The 18,510-nt window shown below is 50.7% G+C and overlaps 2 protein-coding genes across 2 annotated transcripts in view; one reads left to right on the forward strand and one right to left on the reverse strand.

The window, feature by feature from the left end:
- Nucleotides 1-445: 445 nt before the first annotated feature.
- TMEM79 (transmembrane protein 79) lies at nt 446-2,719 on the reverse strand. Its single transcript, XM_066337960.1, has 3 exons — nt 1,891-2,719; nt 1,475-1,688; nt 446-1,254 (listed from the first exon to the last, which is right to left on the reverse strand). Exons 1-3 carry the CDS (start codon nt 2,609-2,611, stop codon nt 1,050-1,052), a joined length of 1,140 nt encoding a protein of 379 aa, XP_066194057.1. The 5' UTR covers nt 2,612-2,719; the 3' UTR covers nt 446-1,049.
- A 1,165-nt stretch (nt 2,720-3,884) lies between these two features.
- SMG5 (SMG5 nonsense mediated mRNA decay factor) overlaps nt 3,885-18,510 on the forward strand; it is a 31,634-nt gene continuing 17,008 nt past the window's right edge. Inside the window, exons 1-8 of the mRNA XM_066337990.1 lie at nt 3,885-4,752; nt 10,639-10,737; nt 11,342-11,465; nt 12,103-12,259; nt 15,081-15,170; nt 16,503-16,592; nt 17,472-17,550; nt 18,133-18,258. Coding sequence (XP_066194087.1) covers nt 4,448-4,752; nt 10,639-10,737; nt 11,342-11,465; nt 12,103-12,259; nt 15,081-15,170; nt 16,503-16,592; nt 17,472-17,550; nt 18,133-18,258 — 1,070 coding nt within the window. The 5' untranslated portion in view covers nt 3,885-4,447. The remainder of the gene's footprint in view (nt 4,753-10,638; nt 10,738-11,341; nt 11,466-12,102; nt 12,260-15,080; nt 15,171-16,502; nt 16,593-17,471; nt 17,551-18,132; nt 18,259-18,510) is intronic.

The following is an 18,510-nucleotide window of genomic DNA, read 5'->3' on the forward strand; positions in this document are numbered from 1 at the left end:
CTATCTTTGCCTCAAAGCCCATTGATTTCAGAGTTATAATAATGCAGAGGGAAAGGCGCCACATTTTCCATTCCAGGGGAAGTTCCTGCCTTCCTTGGCAGACACCTGTCTTTCAAACCAAGACACCTCCCCTGACACAGCCTCATTCCAATCCCTCAGGTCCTTGATTCCCATTCTCTGGTGTGGGTGGACTGTTCCTGCGATACAGCATTGCAGGATGGGAGATGGGACAAGACAGATACTTGGCAGATCTGGAGCTGGAGTGGCTTTTCCTGGATTGGGTGGATTTTTGACTGCTTTGGGTCATGACTGAGAACTGAGGCCATAAGACATGCGAATCCCAGGGGTCTGTTCATGTCTGCAGAATAGGGGCTCAGCACCCATCCTGAGGAGGATTAGCCATCCCTGGGCCTGGGCGGTGGCAAACCTGGCGCCATGTCACCCAACCTGGCTTCTCCTTGCATCCCTCCCTAGGGAGGGATTCCTCCCTCCTGTCTGACCAACTGGTTTGTGAATTGGGTGCTGAACCTCCACCAGGAGGAAGAGGAGGGACAAAAAGGGTGAAACTGGCTATGCAGGGACCCAGGAGTGGTTCACAGGGTTGGGAGAGGGACAGTCTCGGGGAAACATTTTTTCCCTCTGGGAGGCATAATTTTGAGGCTGGATGATTGCATACTGTAAGGAGAAGCTCTGAGTCATTCTGTGGAGAATTTAACTCACCCTCTGCAAACCAGCCACAGAGCTGCTTGGTAAGAACTTTATTGGGCAAAGCTGGGTCCAGGAGGAGGGGAAGCAAATCCCACCCCATTCCCAGGGAACAGGGCTTGCTGTGACATGCTCTGGACCTTTCTCACCTTCCAGTAGGAGTCTCCTGGTGCAGAGGGTTTGCAGCCTGGTTCCGTGGGCCCAGGAAAACATGAATGTGTCTAGGCAGGGAGCAGGGGCCCAGCTGGATCTGCCAGCATCCCTGTGCTGGCAAAACTCTTGAGGCAGGGCATTAAGCAGGGCTCAAACTCCTAGAGTCCAGGTGCCCCATCTCCTGGCCTCCCTCATCCCCAGTGCCGGAGTTTGGCTCGGCTCTCCTTGGGGTGGCCCTCGGGTGTCGGCGCTGCCACAGAGAGGAGGTTCTCAGGCTCCAGGACAAACATGCTATACAGGTTCCAGAGCAGCATGGCCAGGAGCGGCAGGAAGGTCATGCTGAAGCCGAAGGCACGGAAGGAGCGGCCAATGGCGTAGGACATCCAGAAAATCAACCTGGAGAAGGCAGAGGGTACAGGCTCAGCCAAGGGTGATGCTATGGGGCTGGCACTCAGTGGTTCTGACCAGTGAGGATTTCCCAGGTATGGCTGCTGTAGGAAGAGGAACCCTTCCTGGCTCTGGTGAGGTGCTGCCAGGGTCGGAGTTTGCTCCAAGGGACGGTGTTTGCTGGCACCGACAGAGCCCAACAGCACCCTGGGGTGAAGGAGCCACTTACCGGGAGATGGCAAAGAGCCCTGTGAGCAGTGGGATGAGCTTGAGGAGCTCCTGTGGGAGGTAGGTGGCCAGCACGGCCATGTTGAAGAAGTAGAGGATGAAGAGGTGGACGGACTGGGAGACGTAAGTGCGGTGGATCTCTACCTCCCGCTGGAGCTCTCCAAAGGGCTCCAGGGCAGAGGAGCAGAGGCGGGAGATGGCGCTGACAATCATTCCTGAGGAACAAAGAGAGAGACTGCATGGGTGCCCAGAGAAGCCACGGTGGGGTTTGGAGAGCACAGAGAGGAGAAAAATTCCATCTGCTGTTCCTGATGGGAGCAACAGAGCCACAAAGAACCCCAGCTCTGCTCCTGCAGCCCCAGGGCTAATGCAGCCCAAAGCAGGAGCAAAGTGCTCATACCCCAGCCCATGGCTCACCCAGGACGATGGGGAAGGTGGCAAAGGCAGCACAGCGCAATGTGTAGACCAGGCGGGCGCTGATGGTGGGCAGCAGTGGGGCATCGAAGGGCAAGAAGACGTAGGCCCCATAGATGAGGCAAGGGCAGAGGAGCAGGGCCCCTGCCACTGATGCCACCGCCTTGAGATTATCAATGCCACAGTCCCTGGCACATGGGCACTGCGAGCCCTCAGCTGGGGGCTTGGTCATGCGCCCCTCAAAGCCCAGTGGGTCCTGGTAGCGTGAGGGGCCAAGGGGGAGGAGAACCTGCTTGTGGCGGAGGCTACTGGGCCTGTCACTGCAGGGAACATGTTTCCCCCTGCTTTCCTCCCCAGACCATGGGGTGGGGTGCTGCTTCTGCTTTAAGGGGCTCTGCTCGATGCACTGGGGGTCGATGGGGACAAAGACGTGGGCTGCCATCACAGGCAGCTGGGGGACTTCCTCATCTTCAGCCTCGACTGTGGGGCATGTGGGAACAGCTTCCTCTAGGTCTTCACGGCTCTCCTCAGGACTTGAATGCTTCTTCGTCTCCACAAGTTCTGACTGGTCCTGGGTGTTGTGCTGACACCGGTCCCATGGCAAGGTGGCATCAGGGTCCCCCAGGTGTTCATCTGGGGCTGGTGGCACTTTGTCCAGGACTACCTTCCCCATCTCCAGCAGGGCCACCTCCTCGGGGGGCAGGATAGGGTCCACAGCAGCCATGAGAGCATCCAGTTCCCCACTGCTGGGGCTGCAGCTGGGGGCTGGTAACACTTCTGCCTGCACTTGTGGTGTTCAGAGCTGACAAAGTTCCTGTCCTTTCTGCTTTCACCCTGGACCAGGAGAAAGATGACAGATAAATTTACATCAGAAAAGAGAAGTTTGGCGTCACATGCACAGCCCCAGCGACAAAGTGGGGAGCAAACTGGGACCCCTGGAGCCCCCACCACCCACCTGTCTTTGCACTAGGAGAGGAAAGCAGTGCCTGGTGTCCTCATGCTTTGGCCCCTGGCAGCAGGGTCAGGTACTGTCCTGAGCAGGGTGAACCCTGGAGGTGCAGATCTGGCCGCAAAATGGGGCAGCCTAGGAATTGCTTCCTCCACTGAAAAAACATCCTGGGGGTTCTGGCTGGCCACAGCCTGGATGATACAACCAGCTCCTCTGTGGCTCGCTCCTGGGCCAGGACCAGCCAAGCCGTGGGGAGAGGTGATCTAGCTGCTTCTGGGAAGCCTGGCTACAGCCAGCATGGCTCAGGTTTGCTGCCTGATGCGGGGTGGGCAAAAGGGGCTGCTGGGTGCCCTTCCATGGGGTGCAGGAGGTACAGGCAGAGTTCCTAGGTTGTTACCCTTTAGGGGAACCCTGTCTCTCGGCCTGTCCTGGGTCTTCTGCCCGTCTTCTGCAATGAACATTGCCCCTTCACTCCTCTCAGTACATTCAACCCTGCACCCTCAGAAGGAGCCTTGGGCCTGGCCACAGGTGTGGGGAAACTGAGGCAGGGAGGTACTTGGGGCTTTCTCCGAGGTCTACACACGGAAGTAGGGCTGGAAGAGCTTCCTGGGCCTCCCGCCCCTCCAGCGCTCAGATCCCGGATCCCAGCGCTGCTCCCAGCCCGCAGCCCCGCTTCCCCCGCCGCACCACCTCCCCTCGCTGCAGCACTCACTCGGGAAGAGGCCAGGGGCCATGAGGCCCACGGGGCAGCTCTGCCGGGACCCTGTGGAATTCCAGCACTCTCCCGGCCGCCTCTCCACCCCAAACCTGCCGAACCAGCTCAGGTGGGGCGGGCGGAGGGGCGGACCTTCCTCCCGTCCCGTCCCGGGCCGGGGCCCCGCGGGCTCCAGGCGGCGGGGACAGGGCGAGCCCCGGCGCTATCTCCAGTGCCAGGCAGGGGACCCCCGGATCCCTGTCCGGGCCGTTCTGGGCCTGCTAACAGCTCTCTAAACATACACAGAATTTAGAAAGGAGACAGACAAGTCAGTCCTTGTTTATTCTGCGAGGCAGAGTTTTCCACAAATCAAGCGCACTAAGGGTAACACAAAGTTACAGCCTTTATACAGAAAAATTTACATAAACCCGTCTAATGCACACCTAATGAATACTTATGTCGCATAACCTAACAAAGCTTGTAATACGGAATCTTTTTATTTTATTGAGCAACTTTTATTACAGAAGCTATGCGACGGCATAGTTACGTTTACAAAAGGTGAGAAGATTCAGCCTGAAGACAGATAATTTAGCACGAAGACACCACTTGAGAGCCGTGGCACCAGCAGAGCCGCCCGGATGCCTGCTCGGTCCCTGGGGAACCCCCGGCACGGCGGGATCCCAGAGTGCTGAGAGATTCCTGCGCTGTTCCCCCCGCTCCCGGTCCCACGGCCACGGGGGGACTCTGGTCGAGCACTCCTCGATCTGGGCAGGGGGAACTCCGGCCTGCCCGGTCTGCCGCTCCCGCCGGGCCTGCACTGGGACTCGGTCCCGGCTGATTTGACGCCGCCGCCGTCACGTTGCCAGCACCAAGTGCGTGGCTATGGCGAGCTCAAGCGAGGTGACGCCAGCGCCGCCATGTTGCCAGCACTAAGTGCGGGCTGTCGCGCGGGCTGGTTCTCGCGAGGCGAGGTCGCCCCTGCCGCCGCCCTGCCCGCCCGGCGCGGCGCAGCCGCGGGAAATCTCGCGAGAGGAGCGAGGGACAGGGGGCAGCCATGGCGGCGGAGCGGGCCCGGGGGCGGCGGCGGCGGCGGCGCGGGCGGTGCTGAGGGGTCGCGGGGCCGGGCCGGGCCCGCTGCGGGCGCGATGAGCCAGGGTGGCGGGGCTGCCGGCGAGAGCGGCGAGCCAGAGGCCAAGGTGCTGCACACCAAGCGGCTCTATCGGTAAGGAGAGGGACCAGAGGGGATGGAGTGGCCGAGAAGGGGAGGGGACTAGGGGACACTGGAGGAAGCCGGTGTCGCTAAGGGGCCCGGGCGGCTCCAGATGAGGCTGGGGAGGGCCATCGCGGAGGGGGACGGGGGGTTACTCAGGGGGCGGGGAAGGATCTGGGGACGGAGGGTAACAGGGGGTGCCCGAGGAGAGCAGAAGGAGAATGGGGTTGGGCAAGGTCCGGCGGGGACTGGGGTGATGGGATGGAAGGGGATTTGGGCGGGAGAGGTTGAGGAGCCTCAGGGTGAAGGGGTTGGCGGCATATAGGGAAGATGGAAAGAAAGGAGATGGGGCAGTCGTCAGGGAACGATTCAGGGGACTGGGGAAAGAGATGGCGGAATCGAGCAGGGATTAACGGTGCAGGGAGGGGTGCTCTTGAATCCAGGGGAGAGTGGGGGAACGAGGGCGAAGGGGATTGGTGGGATGTTCAGCGAAGATGGAGAAAGGAGGTGATGGAATTTAAGGAAGATTGAAGTAAAGAAGTTGGGAAATCCAGGGAAAGGATATAGTGCAGAGGGAGAGGAGGAGGAGGTTTAGGGAAGACCGGGTAAAGGGAGTGTGGGGAAAGGAGTTGTATGAGGTCCAGAGGGGATAAGCAACTCGTGGAAGGAGAGCACTGGGGAAAAGGAGTCTATTGGAATCTGTTGGCTTCGGGGCAGATGAGTCAGACCAAGGGATGGTGTGGGAAGGAGCTGTGGGAGATCCAGGCAAGATGGGAGAATAGAGAGATGGGGGAACGAGGTAGGTGGGAGAGTTAGAATGGGGTCGGGGGTAAGACAGGGTAATGAGTAAGGACATGTGAGATAGAAAAAGGAGTTCTGTGTGATTCCGGGAATATGGTGGGGGCTGAGTGGAAAGGAGTCGTTGGGATACAATGGGATAGGGGTGAGATGTGGGGTCAGCCAGGGATGGGGGGGGTTGGAGAGGGTGTCCCTGGCTTTGGCAGTAGGCAGGGATTACATGAGAAGTGCTGGAGAAGAGAGTGTGATGAGCAGCAGTGTGAGCCAGGGCACTTTGCTGTTGTGTGGAGGGCAGGACATCTCCAGCTGCAGTTCTCTCCAGTTAAGCACTCCCTGGGACTCTGGTCCCACATTTCAACACCATACATTGGAAATGGCATCAGAGAAGAGGATTAGGGCACTCCCACTGGCCTTGGTGACCTCAGGCCCCTTCTGCCCTGCTCATGACTTACTTTGCGAGGGCAGCCCAGGAATTGTTCTGTTCTGGCTCAGGTTCCCTGTTAGTACAGCAGATCCACAGGAGTTCCAGCAGCAACTCTGGGTCTCAAAGATGAGCGATGTGATGGAGACAAAAGATGAATTTTACATGGGGGTCCATTTCTTTTCATCTTGGTGACATTGGCGATGTCATTTCACCTCGTGGGACCTCACTGCCCTCCTCTACAGCAGGACAGGGCTTTTTCTGCTGCTGGGGCCACTGGCAGGATCTGTGCCCAGGAATCCCCACCAGTAACTGCACGTTTGGATGGTGGTTATTTCTCTGTTTCCACAATGTACTCAGTGCAAGCACATTCCTGCACTTTGGAGGTTCAGTGGGTTGCTTTTCTTTGTGCAAGGTCAGAAGTAGGATCCAGTGGCTCAATGTGCTGAAGGTATGGGCTGCATGGTCCTGCCCCAGAGCACCTCGGGCTGTGGAGCTCTGTCTGCTGCCATGCTGAGACACCTGCAGTGATCTCAGCCATGTCAGCTGGAGGCTGAGCTGGAGCAGCAGAGCACTGTGCCTGCCCAAGGAGTGTGGGACAGGGCTGGGGAGGATGTGCAGGATGTCTGTGCTTCTGCCTGCAAAGCAGAACACGTTTTGTTGAAACCATCTTTGTCGTGGTTCAAGACCTGTTCTGCTTTGTTTTCCTGGTGCTGCTCAGCTCACCTGTCAAGTGGAACATCACGTTCTGCTGCAGCTGGCAAGAGAATGAATGGCCTGTGGCCAGATGAGGGATTGTCATCCTGGCAAAGGAGGGGTTGTTTTCTGTTTGAATTTTTATAGTAGAATAAGGCATGTAGTTCCACTAGAGCATTTTTACAGCAGAGAAAGAACCACCCCTCTCCTGCAGGGACAGCTCTTCTTTAGCTGGGAGGAAGCATTATGATTTTAGCATAGGATTTATGGTACCTGCAGTGGCCACAAATTTCCATCTCTGTAGCTGACAGTTCTTTGAGCAAGTTTCCACCTTAAGAATCTCCTGTCAGTTCTCTGTCTCAGCGTGAGGTGGGAGTTTCCTGCCTTCTAAGCAGCCTGTTGTATCGTGACTGTGGTCTCTGAGAACTCTTGACTGTCACGCTAAGTGGCGCCTTTGAGTCACAGATGCCTGAATTTCACAGTCCCAGCTCTAAACTGAGATCCCATGGTATTAGCATGTTGTCAGCTTGTGGGAATTGAGCTGAGTCTCCAAGGTCCTGGGCAGCAAGTTGGCTGTTGAGTGTCGTTTCAGAGATGAGGGTGCCCATTGCTACTCATAGGGTACTCTTTGATCTTTTCCAAGTCTTCCTAGATCGATAGTTCCAGGTTTCACCTTGGAATGTGCCAACTGCATTATCATGGGTGCACTTTTACAATGCATGTTGTAGTGTAAGGTGACCAGGTTTATTTTACAGGTTTCTGGGTAACCATTAGCTTGTAGACTCAGTGTTGCTGTTCCTGCGTGGAGCCTGTTCCAGACAGTGTGATTTGTGGTCCGACACATGCCAGAGCAGAGATGAATGACTTGCAGGTCTTTGCTCTGAGGAATGTCTTACTCCTCAGACACTGTGGCTCTTAGTGATGTACTAAATAAAGAAACAGAGGGGACAAATAATTCTCTCTGCGGTCCTGCTCCATCCCAGTCTGTTAATGGCAAAGAGGAAAAGGGACAGATCAGTGTATGGCTCAAGAGTACTTGGCATTGTGCTATTTCCACCCTGTTTGGCACCATGTGTTGTACTTGTTTCTTTTAATAGACTGGCATCTGATATGCCTCCTTTGTGGCTCAAATGCACTGTCTGAAAGCAAGGTTTAAACACAGCGGGTAGAAAAATGGGTCTTGGGACAGGATTTGTGCTCTTAACTGCTAGGGAAAGTTCAACCCGTGGTCTCAGGCCAGTCGGGGCACAGATGTTGAAGTGCATTTCCAGCAGTGCATGGTCCATAGCACCTGTGTTGGTGTTTCCCAGCCTTTCTGGAGTGAGGCTAGCTCCTGTCTCTTCTGTCCTCACCAAGTTCTCTTTCCTTAGCACCACAGATGTGAGATCTTGATAGGGAATTGTGAGCTGTCACAAATTCTGCTTTATTCCTGCCTCCATCTCTTCCAGCAGCACCATAGGGCCTACGTGGACAAGGCAACGCTTCAGCAGAAATACCAAGTGTGTGCACTTGCCCATCCATGGGCTGTTGTAGAAAATTAGGTTGTATGGCAGATGCCCTCCAGGCCACCTTGAGGGGAAGGTGAAATACCTTCTGGTGTCCTTGCTCAGCCTGTCCCTAGAAGGAAACTTTTCTGTACTTCTCATTTGGCAGGCCACTGGGATCATTTCCCATATTGGATGTCATGGATGCATGCACTTGTTTCAGACACACGCAGCTGAGATTCAGTGCTCACAGAATATTATTTTACACCTGCTTTACTGCCTATGTCAGGAATAAACTATTGTAGTTTTCCTATAGTTCTCTCTGGGAATCAAATGAACCAGCAGTTCCCCTTTCCTCTGGTCACCCTTTGCTGACTGGAAGCCAGTCAGCTCCTACTGTGCTGGGAGGGGCTTTGAGTGCCACAGCTAGGACATCAGTGCAGGCTACAGTAAGGAGATGCACATTGCCGATGCTTTGTGGGGAAGCTGAACTGAGGGGCTTTTAGGAATGTCCCAACCCAAATATGAGCTTGGCTGTATGCTGCACACTCAGTGCCTATTACCTGTAAATCAAAATGTGTTTTACTTGCTTCTTTTCTTGCTATGAAGGTATGCAGAGTTTGCAAATGCCCTTCAGGGCCGTATGAGAGAGAGGGGAGTGAGCAGGGGGGGCTGGATGTCAAGGATGTAACAGGATTTTTTGTGTGATTCTTACTATCTCCTTGATTTTCTTAGTGATTATTCAGGAAGAAGTTCGTTCAAATCTATGGTGTTCTGCTCTCCCAAGGTGTTGCATGAGATGCTTCTATTCCCCCCGCTTCCCTTTTCCTGTCAATTTCTGTGGTTACTAGAAACAAGTGAGATTTCTTTACCTTGAGTGAAAGGCTTTCTGTGGCGTAGCAAGAGATGGGACATTTTCTCTGTGAGCTCTAGAATGTGCTGGGGCTTTTTTCAGGGAGGTTCCTTTGGGTGTAGTGAGTTTGTGAAGAGAGATTGGCCTTGCTGGGAAGATGCTGCCATAGGAAACTGTTGGTTACTTTGCAGTAATATCTTTCATTTTCAAGGCAGTGGCGGTGGTTTCAGCCTGCCTGAACATGGGCTTGCAGGCTTTGGTTTGAGCGTGCCCTGTGCTCCATTTGTCCACCATCAGTGCAGGAGTAGCAGGCTCAGTCACTGCGTGGTGCTGTGAGTGTGATAAGGGAGTTCCCGAACTGCAGGTGATGGAGATTTCAGGAGGAGGAGCAGACTGGCTGCAGCACCTCACTGCTCTGTTTGGCAGGAGTTCGCTCTGTTCCTCTTTTGTGTTTGCAGTGCATTGCATTTGTCTTCAGCTCCTTGCACCAGCAGCTCTTGGGTGCAGCAGGCTCAGCAGCCACAGTGGGACAGGTATTGGAATGGCAGTGGGTGGGGTAGATATGAAGCTCAGGAGGAGAACAAGGACGACTGGGGTTTGGAAGCTGATGGCTTGAGAGATGTACTGCTTAAAGAAGAGCTAGGGAAAGTTAACTTCAGGAGTGGGTTTGGTGACCTTGGGTACAGTTGGAGCAAAGGCTGGAGTAGTGCTGGAGGTGACCTCTTGTGTAGGAGGGGTTGATGGTTATTGTGCTTTATTGAGCTGTCCCTGAGCTATTGATGAGGCTCAGCGCTAATGGTGCTGAAAGTCCCTGGGTTTGTTTCATTGCAGCATTCAGAATTGTGGTTTGATTTGTTCACAGCTGCAAATTCTGAGTGCTTTAGATTCACACACAGTGTGGTATTCTTCCTTCCGGAGGAGGGTCTTGGGCCAAAGTACTTTTTTGTGCGGCTCAGAGGTTTGGAGGTCACTTGCTCTCTCTTTTGGCTGGCTTTCAGAAGAGAAAACTTTGGAACAAATTTATTTTTTTAGGTTGGGTTTGAATATCTGTTACCTGTCACTGAGGGAACTTTAAGGGTTTAACTAGTGAATCCCGGTAGTGACTTTGGGGAAGTTTTGCAAAATGAGATACTTGTATTGCCTTCTTTTGTAGGCAGGTTGGTAAGGAAACAGGAATTGGTGGAGGTTTGATTCTTATACCATTAAAACTTACCCTATCAAAACTAGTAGTTACTAGAATTCAATCTATTTTTTTAATCAAAGAGTTTAAGACATTTGATTTAATCAGAGTGTTGGTATAGCAGGTTTAATTGCTGAGGTTGCCAAAATGTCCGGAGACATTTCTGATTTTGCAACTGTAGAAATAATTGACATACTTGATCAGACAGGCAGTGGTAAGTGGTGATTAAACCACTGTTCTGCAGAAAAATGCCTATAATGTATGTAACTCTGCTTGTTTCTGCATTCTGTAACTTTCTTCAAATAGAGTGCAAAAAGGAGATCAGTGACTGTGGTGTAGTGGTACAGGGCAGTGTGCTGACAGTGGGATTGAATAGTCCAGTGTGGTTCTTTGCAGACACCTCTGATCTTCAGTGATCCCAGGTGACCTGCTGTCCTAAAACTCTTGGTTCTGTATTCTCATGCAGGGCAGTGGTTGAGGCTGTGCACCGGCTGGATCTCATCCTTAGCAATAAGGCAGCTTATCAGGACGTGTTCAAGCCAGAGAACATCAGCCTGAGGAACAAGTAAGTTGAGCAGTGTGCTTGTGCTTTGTGTTTGACTGGGGAAAATCCGTGTGAAGCAACATGCGGAGCTGTTGAATGTGCAGTTTTAATGTTTATTTGGTTTGTAGCGTGTCTGTTGATCTGGGATCCTCTCAGGTATTGGAGGCAGACATTGGATTTCAGACCTCTATTTGAGCAGTGCAGTCCATGGCTGGTGGCTTTCCTGGATGTCATTGATACAAATGAATTGTGTTTGTGTTGGCCAATTCCTTCCCTGTAATAAAAACTGGGGGGCAGAAATGTCTTACACATGTGTAAAATCCTTTAACAGATTTAGGGGTTGCTGAGCAAGGAGGATTATTCTTACTAATTTTTTGAGCTGTCAGGCCAATTCTTGTTATTACTGCACTTCAGGAAATCACTGATGGCCAGCTAGGGGGCACTGGTTTAAGTATGTGGCTTTTCCTGGTGCTCTGGTGTGGGAGTGGTCCAAGCTGTACTGTCACCAGATGGCCTGGCTCAGCCAGTGTAATGGATTCAGATTTTCCTCTTCTGTGCTTCTGTAGTGGTAGCTGTGTTTGAGGCTGCAGCAGCTCACTGAGAATGCTCTTACTCTCTGTCCCAGGCTGCGGGAGCTGTGCGTGAAGCTGATGTTCCTGCATCCAGTGGATTATGGAAGAAAAGCAGAAGAACTGCTCTGGAGAAAGGTTTACTATGAAGTTATCCAGCTCATTAAAACAAATAAAAAGGCAAGTATCTGTGGCTCTGGCATGAGAAAGTCTCTGGTTGTGCAGTGGATGACATGAAGTTTAAAGCTTCATTTGCTTGGAGAAGCTGTGGTCTGAGCCCAAGGTGGGAAGCTGGGCAGCTGGGCACTCTCAAATTCCTATGGAGCTGCCCTGTACCTTTTTCTGGCAGTGGGCAATTGAGCACTAACATACTGTTGAGAGACCTGCCATTGCAGAAGGCGTTTCTATAGAATTTGCTTATTTTTTGTCTTCCTTTCTTCGTAAGACAGATCTCTCCAGGCAGAGTGGTTGTTTTATGAGGCTTTATCAATACTGATTGTTTTTACAAGAGTTGATGACTGGAAGATCCTCAGTGCTCTCTGATGCCATGAGCTTTCCAGGGGTCTGGGTGCATTTAAGGTGCTCTAACCAGATACTTTGACTGTATTTTTTTGTTTTTCGAAGTATTTCTCCTTGATGTTGGCCCTTAGTAAATACCACGAGAGAGAACACTGTTGAGCAGGAGAAGCTACAGAGCTGTGCAAAACCAGTTACAGCTGAGCTACCACTGTCTTGCTTCACATTCAGTACACATCATGGGTGCCCAGCCTGAACTGTGCCCCAGGCTGCATTAACGTGCTCCTTTTCCTTCTCCCAGCACATCCACAGCCGCAGCACCCTGGAGTGTGCATACCGGACTCACCTGGTGGCTGGCATAGGATTTTACCAGCACCTCCTGCTCTACATCCAGTCTCATTATCAGCTGGAGTTGCAGTGCTGCATCGACTGGACACACGTGACGGACCCTCTTATAGGTTTGTGCTCAAGGTATTTGGTTCATGGGCAAGGCTGAATCCCCTACAGGTGACTTCCCCTTGCACAAATCCATGTTTGTTATCTTTATTTCAGCATTCAAGGGAATTTTTTTTTTCCCTTGATTAGCAAGGTCTTAGGTCTTAATTTAGAACAGACTGTCATGCTTTCTTCTTTATGGCACCTTTTTTTTTTTTAAGAATACTAAATTAGGGAAGAAAGAAGGGTTTCTAACAGGAAGAAAACAGTGAGAAAATTTTTTAGTAACATCTGGTGATGGCTGATTTTTATGGAAAACTGAAGAGCACTGCTGGCTATATACAATGTTTTTAAAAGCTTAGTTAAAGCAGACAAATGGGAATACATTCTTGAAATCAATAGATTTGCCTGTTCACTAGATGTAAGACACTCTTCATCTTTTTGGTGCCTCTTCACTGTGTGGCTTTGAAATGGCTTTTGAATCTTGGACTGAGAACACAGGAGGGCCCTGTAGTTTATGTTAGCTGGCCCATGTCTCCTCTGCATGGCCTTAGTTCCCCTCAGATTTCCCTGCACCTTGTAATGGTCTGTTGTTGTTTGCCTAGGGCTGTACTCAATGGCCTCAGGGTGCATGTTTCTGTTGTGGAGGGTGTCCAGGGGAGAAATGGAGCCTCTGTTTTGTGAGCTGTGTTAGCAAGGGTTTAACTGATGTGCTTACAGTTGGCAGGGGACAGTAAGGCAGCACCTGGCTAAGGGAAGTTAGTGGGTCTTTAGCAAAAGAAGGTTTTACTTGCTGGGATCCTACTCTTAGTTCTGAGAAATGATGGTATCGCTATTGGCTTCAAAATGTTGGTTTAAAAGGCAGATGTTCTTGGCAACTGTTTTTTTTTAGAAATGTATGTCAGTACTGCAGAATTAATAAATCCTCAATATGCACATTCCAGGTGGGTTTATACCCTGAGGGGTAATTGCATATGAAAGGCTCCCCTTGTTCAGGCTTTTTGGTGTGTTTGGCCTCTTCATTTAAAAGGATGCTGCAGGTTAACATGTAACTGGAGAGTAGAGATGTAACTTTTGCCTGTCCAGGAAAGATGGATCTAGAAGGGTCTCATATAAACCAGATAGGTTTGAGCACAGCTTCATGGTTATATGAATAGGAGCAAGAGGATTCAGAGCAAAAAAAGGGAGGGTGAGTCCAATGGTGTATGTGGACACAGATTTCAGGCTGTGTATTTGTACAGTGTGGCTTGTACAATGCCTCTTGGTACGTGGCAACAGCTCCTCACTGGTCTCTGTAGCCTTCAGATTTCATGTCCACCCTTCTAGCCTCAGCCAGGAGGGAAGCAGAGTGCAGACTAGATTGATTGAAAATCTTCTTCGAGATTCCTGCTTGAGGGAACTTTCTCCTCCAGAAGATGTGAGTCATTGGTAGCAGGAGGACTGAAGCCAGCCTGAGTCCATGATGCTGGTAGCCCAGCTGCAGTGGACACTCTGGAGGGGAGGTACAGACACAGCAGCCTTTGCCTCCTGGCTGAACTGTGGCCCTGCTGGCTGAGGGGCAGGTGGGATGTGCTCTTCCCAGGAACTGACTCATGTTTGATGACTTCAGTTAGTTCAGGTCAACTGGCCTTCCTCTGTCAGCCTTCCTCTGTTGCGCTTGACACTTTCCAGTGCCTGAATTGCTCTTTTTTTCTAAGTTTACTATAGAATAGACAGGACTGTCTCAGTGGGAAGAGACCTACAATTGTCCAATCCAGCTGCCTGAGCAACTCAGGGCTGACCAGGAGTTAAAGTGTGTTGTCAAGGACATTGTTCAAATGCCTCTTAAACAGTGACAGGTCTGGGGCATTTGCTAGCTCTCCAGGAAACTCATTCCAGGGTGTGACCACCCTCTGGTAAGGAGAGACTTACTCATGTTCAATCTAAACCTGCTTTGATGCATCTTTGAACCATTTCCATGTGTCCTATCACTGGATGCCAAGGAGAAGAAACCTTCCCCTCCTCAGGAGGCTGCAGAGAGCAGTGAGGTATCCCCCAGTCTCCTCCAATTAGACAAGCCTGAAGAGTGTGGCCTCTCATCCAAGCCTGTGCCTTCCAGCCCTGTTACCAGCTTGGTTGCCCTTCTGAGCCCACTGCAAAGGCACTGTTGTCCAGAGGCAGTTCTCACTAACTGACTCCAGTTGCCCTGCCTACAGCACAGATTTCTGTCCTATTTTTTTCTTGTTTTAGCTTTTTTCCTTTTTGGCTGGTCACTCCTACATCTGCATCTTGGTCCTGAGGCAATGAGTTTGTTTCCATCTTCAGTGTTGGAGAGGCTCTGTCCCCATTATGTGTTCCTGCCCAGTGCCAGTGCACAGAGTTTGTTCTGGCTTCCAGGGATGTGTGCCTGCTCCCATAAAGGCCTCATTAGCCATGCTAATGAAATCAGCCTTATTACTTGTGTTTAGTGCTGTTTAATGTGATCACACAATCATATGAACAGGAATTGTCCTTTGTCCTCTCAGGTGAGGGAGCCAGGTCTCTCTGGCAGATTCTGTAGACATGGTGATGGTCTACATGACGTGGTTTCAGTGACTGTTGATGGTGCGGTGACATGCACTGCCCCCATCACAAGGGAATCCAGGGGAAGTGGGTGAACAGCACAGTCTGGAAGTATTTTTCTGCATTTATTTTTCACATTTTCACAAGAGTGACCCAGTGCTGCTCTATTGGCACAGCCAACAGTGAGGTCTGACCGTGGGGGGTTTGATTTGGGTGTCTTGGACAGAGTTGTGGGCAGCTTTGGTATGTTCCCAGCAGCCTCCACCCACCCAGTGCTCTAAGTGATTCTGTGTTTGCTCATAGGCTGCAAGAAACCCGTGTCTGCATCAGAGAAGGAGATGGAATGGGCACAGATGGCCTGTCACCGATGTCTGGTTTATCTGGGAGATCTAGGTAAGGACAGCATTGCCTCTCATGGCACTCTTTAAAATGGGAAAAAGATGCTGCCTGTACTATGTGAGGCCTTTGCTGTTGGGCACCAGCCAAGATTACTTCCAGATTTTGTTTCCTTGGACACCTTTGTCACAGACTGGAATAAGCTAAAATCCTCCTGGCTGAACTGCTGCAAGTTGCAGGAGCTTTGTATCTGGTCAGGTAGATGAGGAATTTGCTGCTGATAACCAGCTGTAGCCATGGCTGTGAGAGTGGAAGCCTTTGCTTTTATTTATGTTGTTGCAACAGTATGAGGGATAAAAGAGAGTTCAGTTCAGACTGCTTAGCTGTGACTTCCAAAGTCACTTCCATCAGCACCAGTGGGACTGAAAATCAAATTTAGGCAATATTGTGCATCAGTCCAGAGTATTGCCACTGCAAAGCCCCAGGTTCTTTGTCACTGGCTGTGTAGCATCCTTTTTATAGCAGGCATGACTGTCCCATAGTCACGACCTCATGAAGTGTGTGGTGTGTCAGCTTCTTGATGGTGAACATGTGGGAGTAAGGACAGAGAGAAAATGTAGCTGTGTGGAAAGCAGCTCTTGGAAGTGTGGCGCAGGTACACGTGTCTCGCTGCAGCCTTCCAGCTGGTGAAAGCTGTTTGGCATTAGTGTTGCATGTGAATCAGCCTAAGAGTGGTGTTAGAAATAAATGTCTTGTGGGGGTAGTAGGAATCACTTACCTGAGTGGTGGGAGAGAAATATGCTCACCTTTTCACAGTGCTGTCACCTAAGGTTTTTGAAATGCCCACATTTGTTAAAAAAAAAAAAACAACAAAAACAAAAACAAACAAACAAAAAAAACCCAAAACAAAAAAAAAACGAGAGAGAAAATAAAGTTCAGTCTAGCCACAGTCAGGTATATCTATGAAGTCAGCTGACTTGATTTAGATTTCACACCCTGCTGTATTAGAATATAGCTAGAATATAGTCTGAGGTACAGGAAAATGGAACACAACTCTGAGTTACTTCAAGGATAGATGAATCAGCACTTAACACATGGAGAAGAAGAGCATTTTCCTTTTGTTCATGTGATGCTGTAAGTGTGGTAGGCTCTGCCCTCATGTGGAAGGGGTAGGAGTTGTGGTGTGTGGTGTGAGCAGGTCAAAGAAGTGTTTCAGACAGGCCTGGCAAACCCTGTGTGTTGCAGTGTTTGCCAAGAGCAGTTCTTTGGTGGATTTGTTGTCTTGGCTAGTATTTCAAGTTTTGTGGTATTTTTAATAGAGAAACCGTGCTGCTCTGCAGCAGACACTGCCTTCGGGTTTCTGATGCATGGTGTGTGGCTTCCTTTCAGCTCGTTATCAGAATGAACTGGCAGGCGTGGACACGGAGCTGCTGGCTGAGAGATTTTACTATCAAGCCCTTTCTGTTGCGCCACAAATTGGTGAGTGACTAACCATGAATTTATAGTTGTTAAAATTATGTTGCTGCAACATAAGAACAATGTACTACACTGGTTAGGTTTATATCTTGCAGCTGAGAGAGGACTGGTTTTATCTTCTGGCTGAAGTTGTTTCCTTTGAGAACTTCTCTTGCTGGCAAGCCAAACAGAGGAGTTAACGCCAGGGTGCTCTTTACCAGTGAGCTCATTGTACTCAGTTGAGAACCTCTGAGAAGCTCAGACTTCCCTGACTGTGGTGATGTTGTACCTTTGGGCTAAGGGCAGATCTAGCTCTCCATTGCCAGGAGCAGAGCATTATCAATCACCTTCCCCTTTTACTCATGAGAGAAACATCTCCTGTGCTGCTTCCTCCTTCCTCCTTCTGGGAACACATCAGTGCCAGAGTAGAGGGCTTGTCATACCTTAGTGTGTGGTTCCAGCCAAATGTTCTCTCCACGCTGTCTTTGCAGAGTTCTTACTGAACTGTTTTAGGGGCTGTTCCCAAATAAAAGTGGCAAAAGTTTCTGCACCACAGGAGCTGGAATAGAACTCTCAGATGCCAATAACATGACATCTCTGTCAGGGAATATGGAGTCAACGCCACACCACTGTTAGTCCAAAGGAGGAGACGTTGTTTGCTCCCCTCTCTTATAGAGGTAACTGGCACAAGATGGGGAGGATCTAAAAGACGAGTAAAATGGAAAACAAACCCTTGATGGTGGAAAGATTGAGTAGTCCAGACCTTTGTACTACAGCTTTACTACTCTTAGTGTCTCCTGGCTTCCCTCCTGTGTGGAAATGTGAAAGGGAAAGGATATACTTTCTAGCCAGGGCCATTGGAGAATTCCAAGTGAATTCCATTGCCCATCTCCTTCCTGACAGGAATGCCCTTCAACCAGCTGGGGACATTGGCAGGGAGCAAATACTACAATGTGGAAGCAACCTACTACTACTTACGCTGGTGAGTTGCTGCAGATCTGGATGTCCTGGGCAGGGAAGCCATGCCTTGCTACTATGGGTGCCAGATCCTATTCTCCTTACTTTGAGCTTGGCACTGGTTTTGGCAAATGAATTTTAGGGGAAGAGAAAGAGTTGAGTTTGATGTGCCCTTGAGCAGGACTGGTGGTAATGAGAGTGAGCCTCAGTCAAACCAAACCATTTTGCTGGTTACTAATCACCTGTGCAGGGTTGTACCTGGCAGGCTTTGCCCAAGCCCCTTTTGTGAGCTGGAGAGCCAGGCTGGAAGTGGGTTGGTTGGAGGCCCTTAGGGAGGCACCCTGTGGTGTGAGCTGGGTGGAATTCCTGGCTTGAAGGCACTGATTTGAGAATATGTGTAAGCAGGGCAGGTAGAAGCTGTGAGGCAACTGAAGTGCAGTTCACAGCCATTGGTGGGAGTTTAGTTGCCCAGCATGTTCAGACAGCACCACTGGGTACCTGTCCTCCTGCCTCAATGCCTGAATAACTTGCTAGTGAGTTAAAGCCATAAAATGTGAGCGGCCTTATGGAGAAGTAACTTTGGCTGTGTCCTGTTTTGGTGCTTTAGTATCCAGTCTGAAGTGTCTTTCGAAGGTGCCTATGGGAACCTGAAGCGGCTATATGACAAAGCAGCCAAGATGTATCATCAGCTGAAGAAATGTGAAACCAGGAAGCTGTCTCCAAGCAAGAAACGGTAAGAAGGGAAAGAAAAGGAGAGTTGAAGGCTGAGAGTTTGCAGTGCCACTGGTGTATCCTCTGGGTTGAGAGTAGTGTCTTTGTGGGAAGTGGAGCTGGTAGATGGGCCATTCAGTGCAGTGACTGTTCCCAGAATTTTGAGAGCCCCACTCTAGATCCCATTCTTGATCTCTTGTTTCATAATTTCAGGAGAAAAGCTGAATGATTGCCAGGTATAGAGTTCGCATTGAGAGATTATCTCACTCTTCCC

The sequence above is a fragment of the Sylvia atricapilla genome, chromosome 30 (assembly GCF_009819655.1).
Source record: "Sylvia atricapilla isolate bSylAtr1 chromosome 30, bSylAtr1.pri, whole genome shotgun sequence".
NCBI lineage: Eukaryota > Metazoa > Chordata > Aves > Passeriformes > Sylviidae > Sylvia > Sylvia atricapilla.

What these genes read in the sequence shown, in the direction of transcription:
- TMEM79 (XM_066337960.1), bottom strand. Translation starts at nt 2,611, where the DNA reads ATGGCTGCTGTGGACCCTATCCTGCCCCCCGAGGAGGTGGCCCTGCTG. An exon ending in CACCTTCCCCATCGTCCTGG is followed by an intron (nt 1,689 to 1,890) that starts GTGAGCCATGGG and finishes TTTGTTCCTCAG; the next exon opens with GAATGATTGTCAGCGCCATC. An exon ending in GGGCTCTTTGCCATCTCCCG is followed by an intron (nt 1,255 to 1,474) that starts GTAAGTGGCTCC and finishes TGCCTTCTCCAG; the next exon opens with GTTGATTTTCTGGATGTCCT.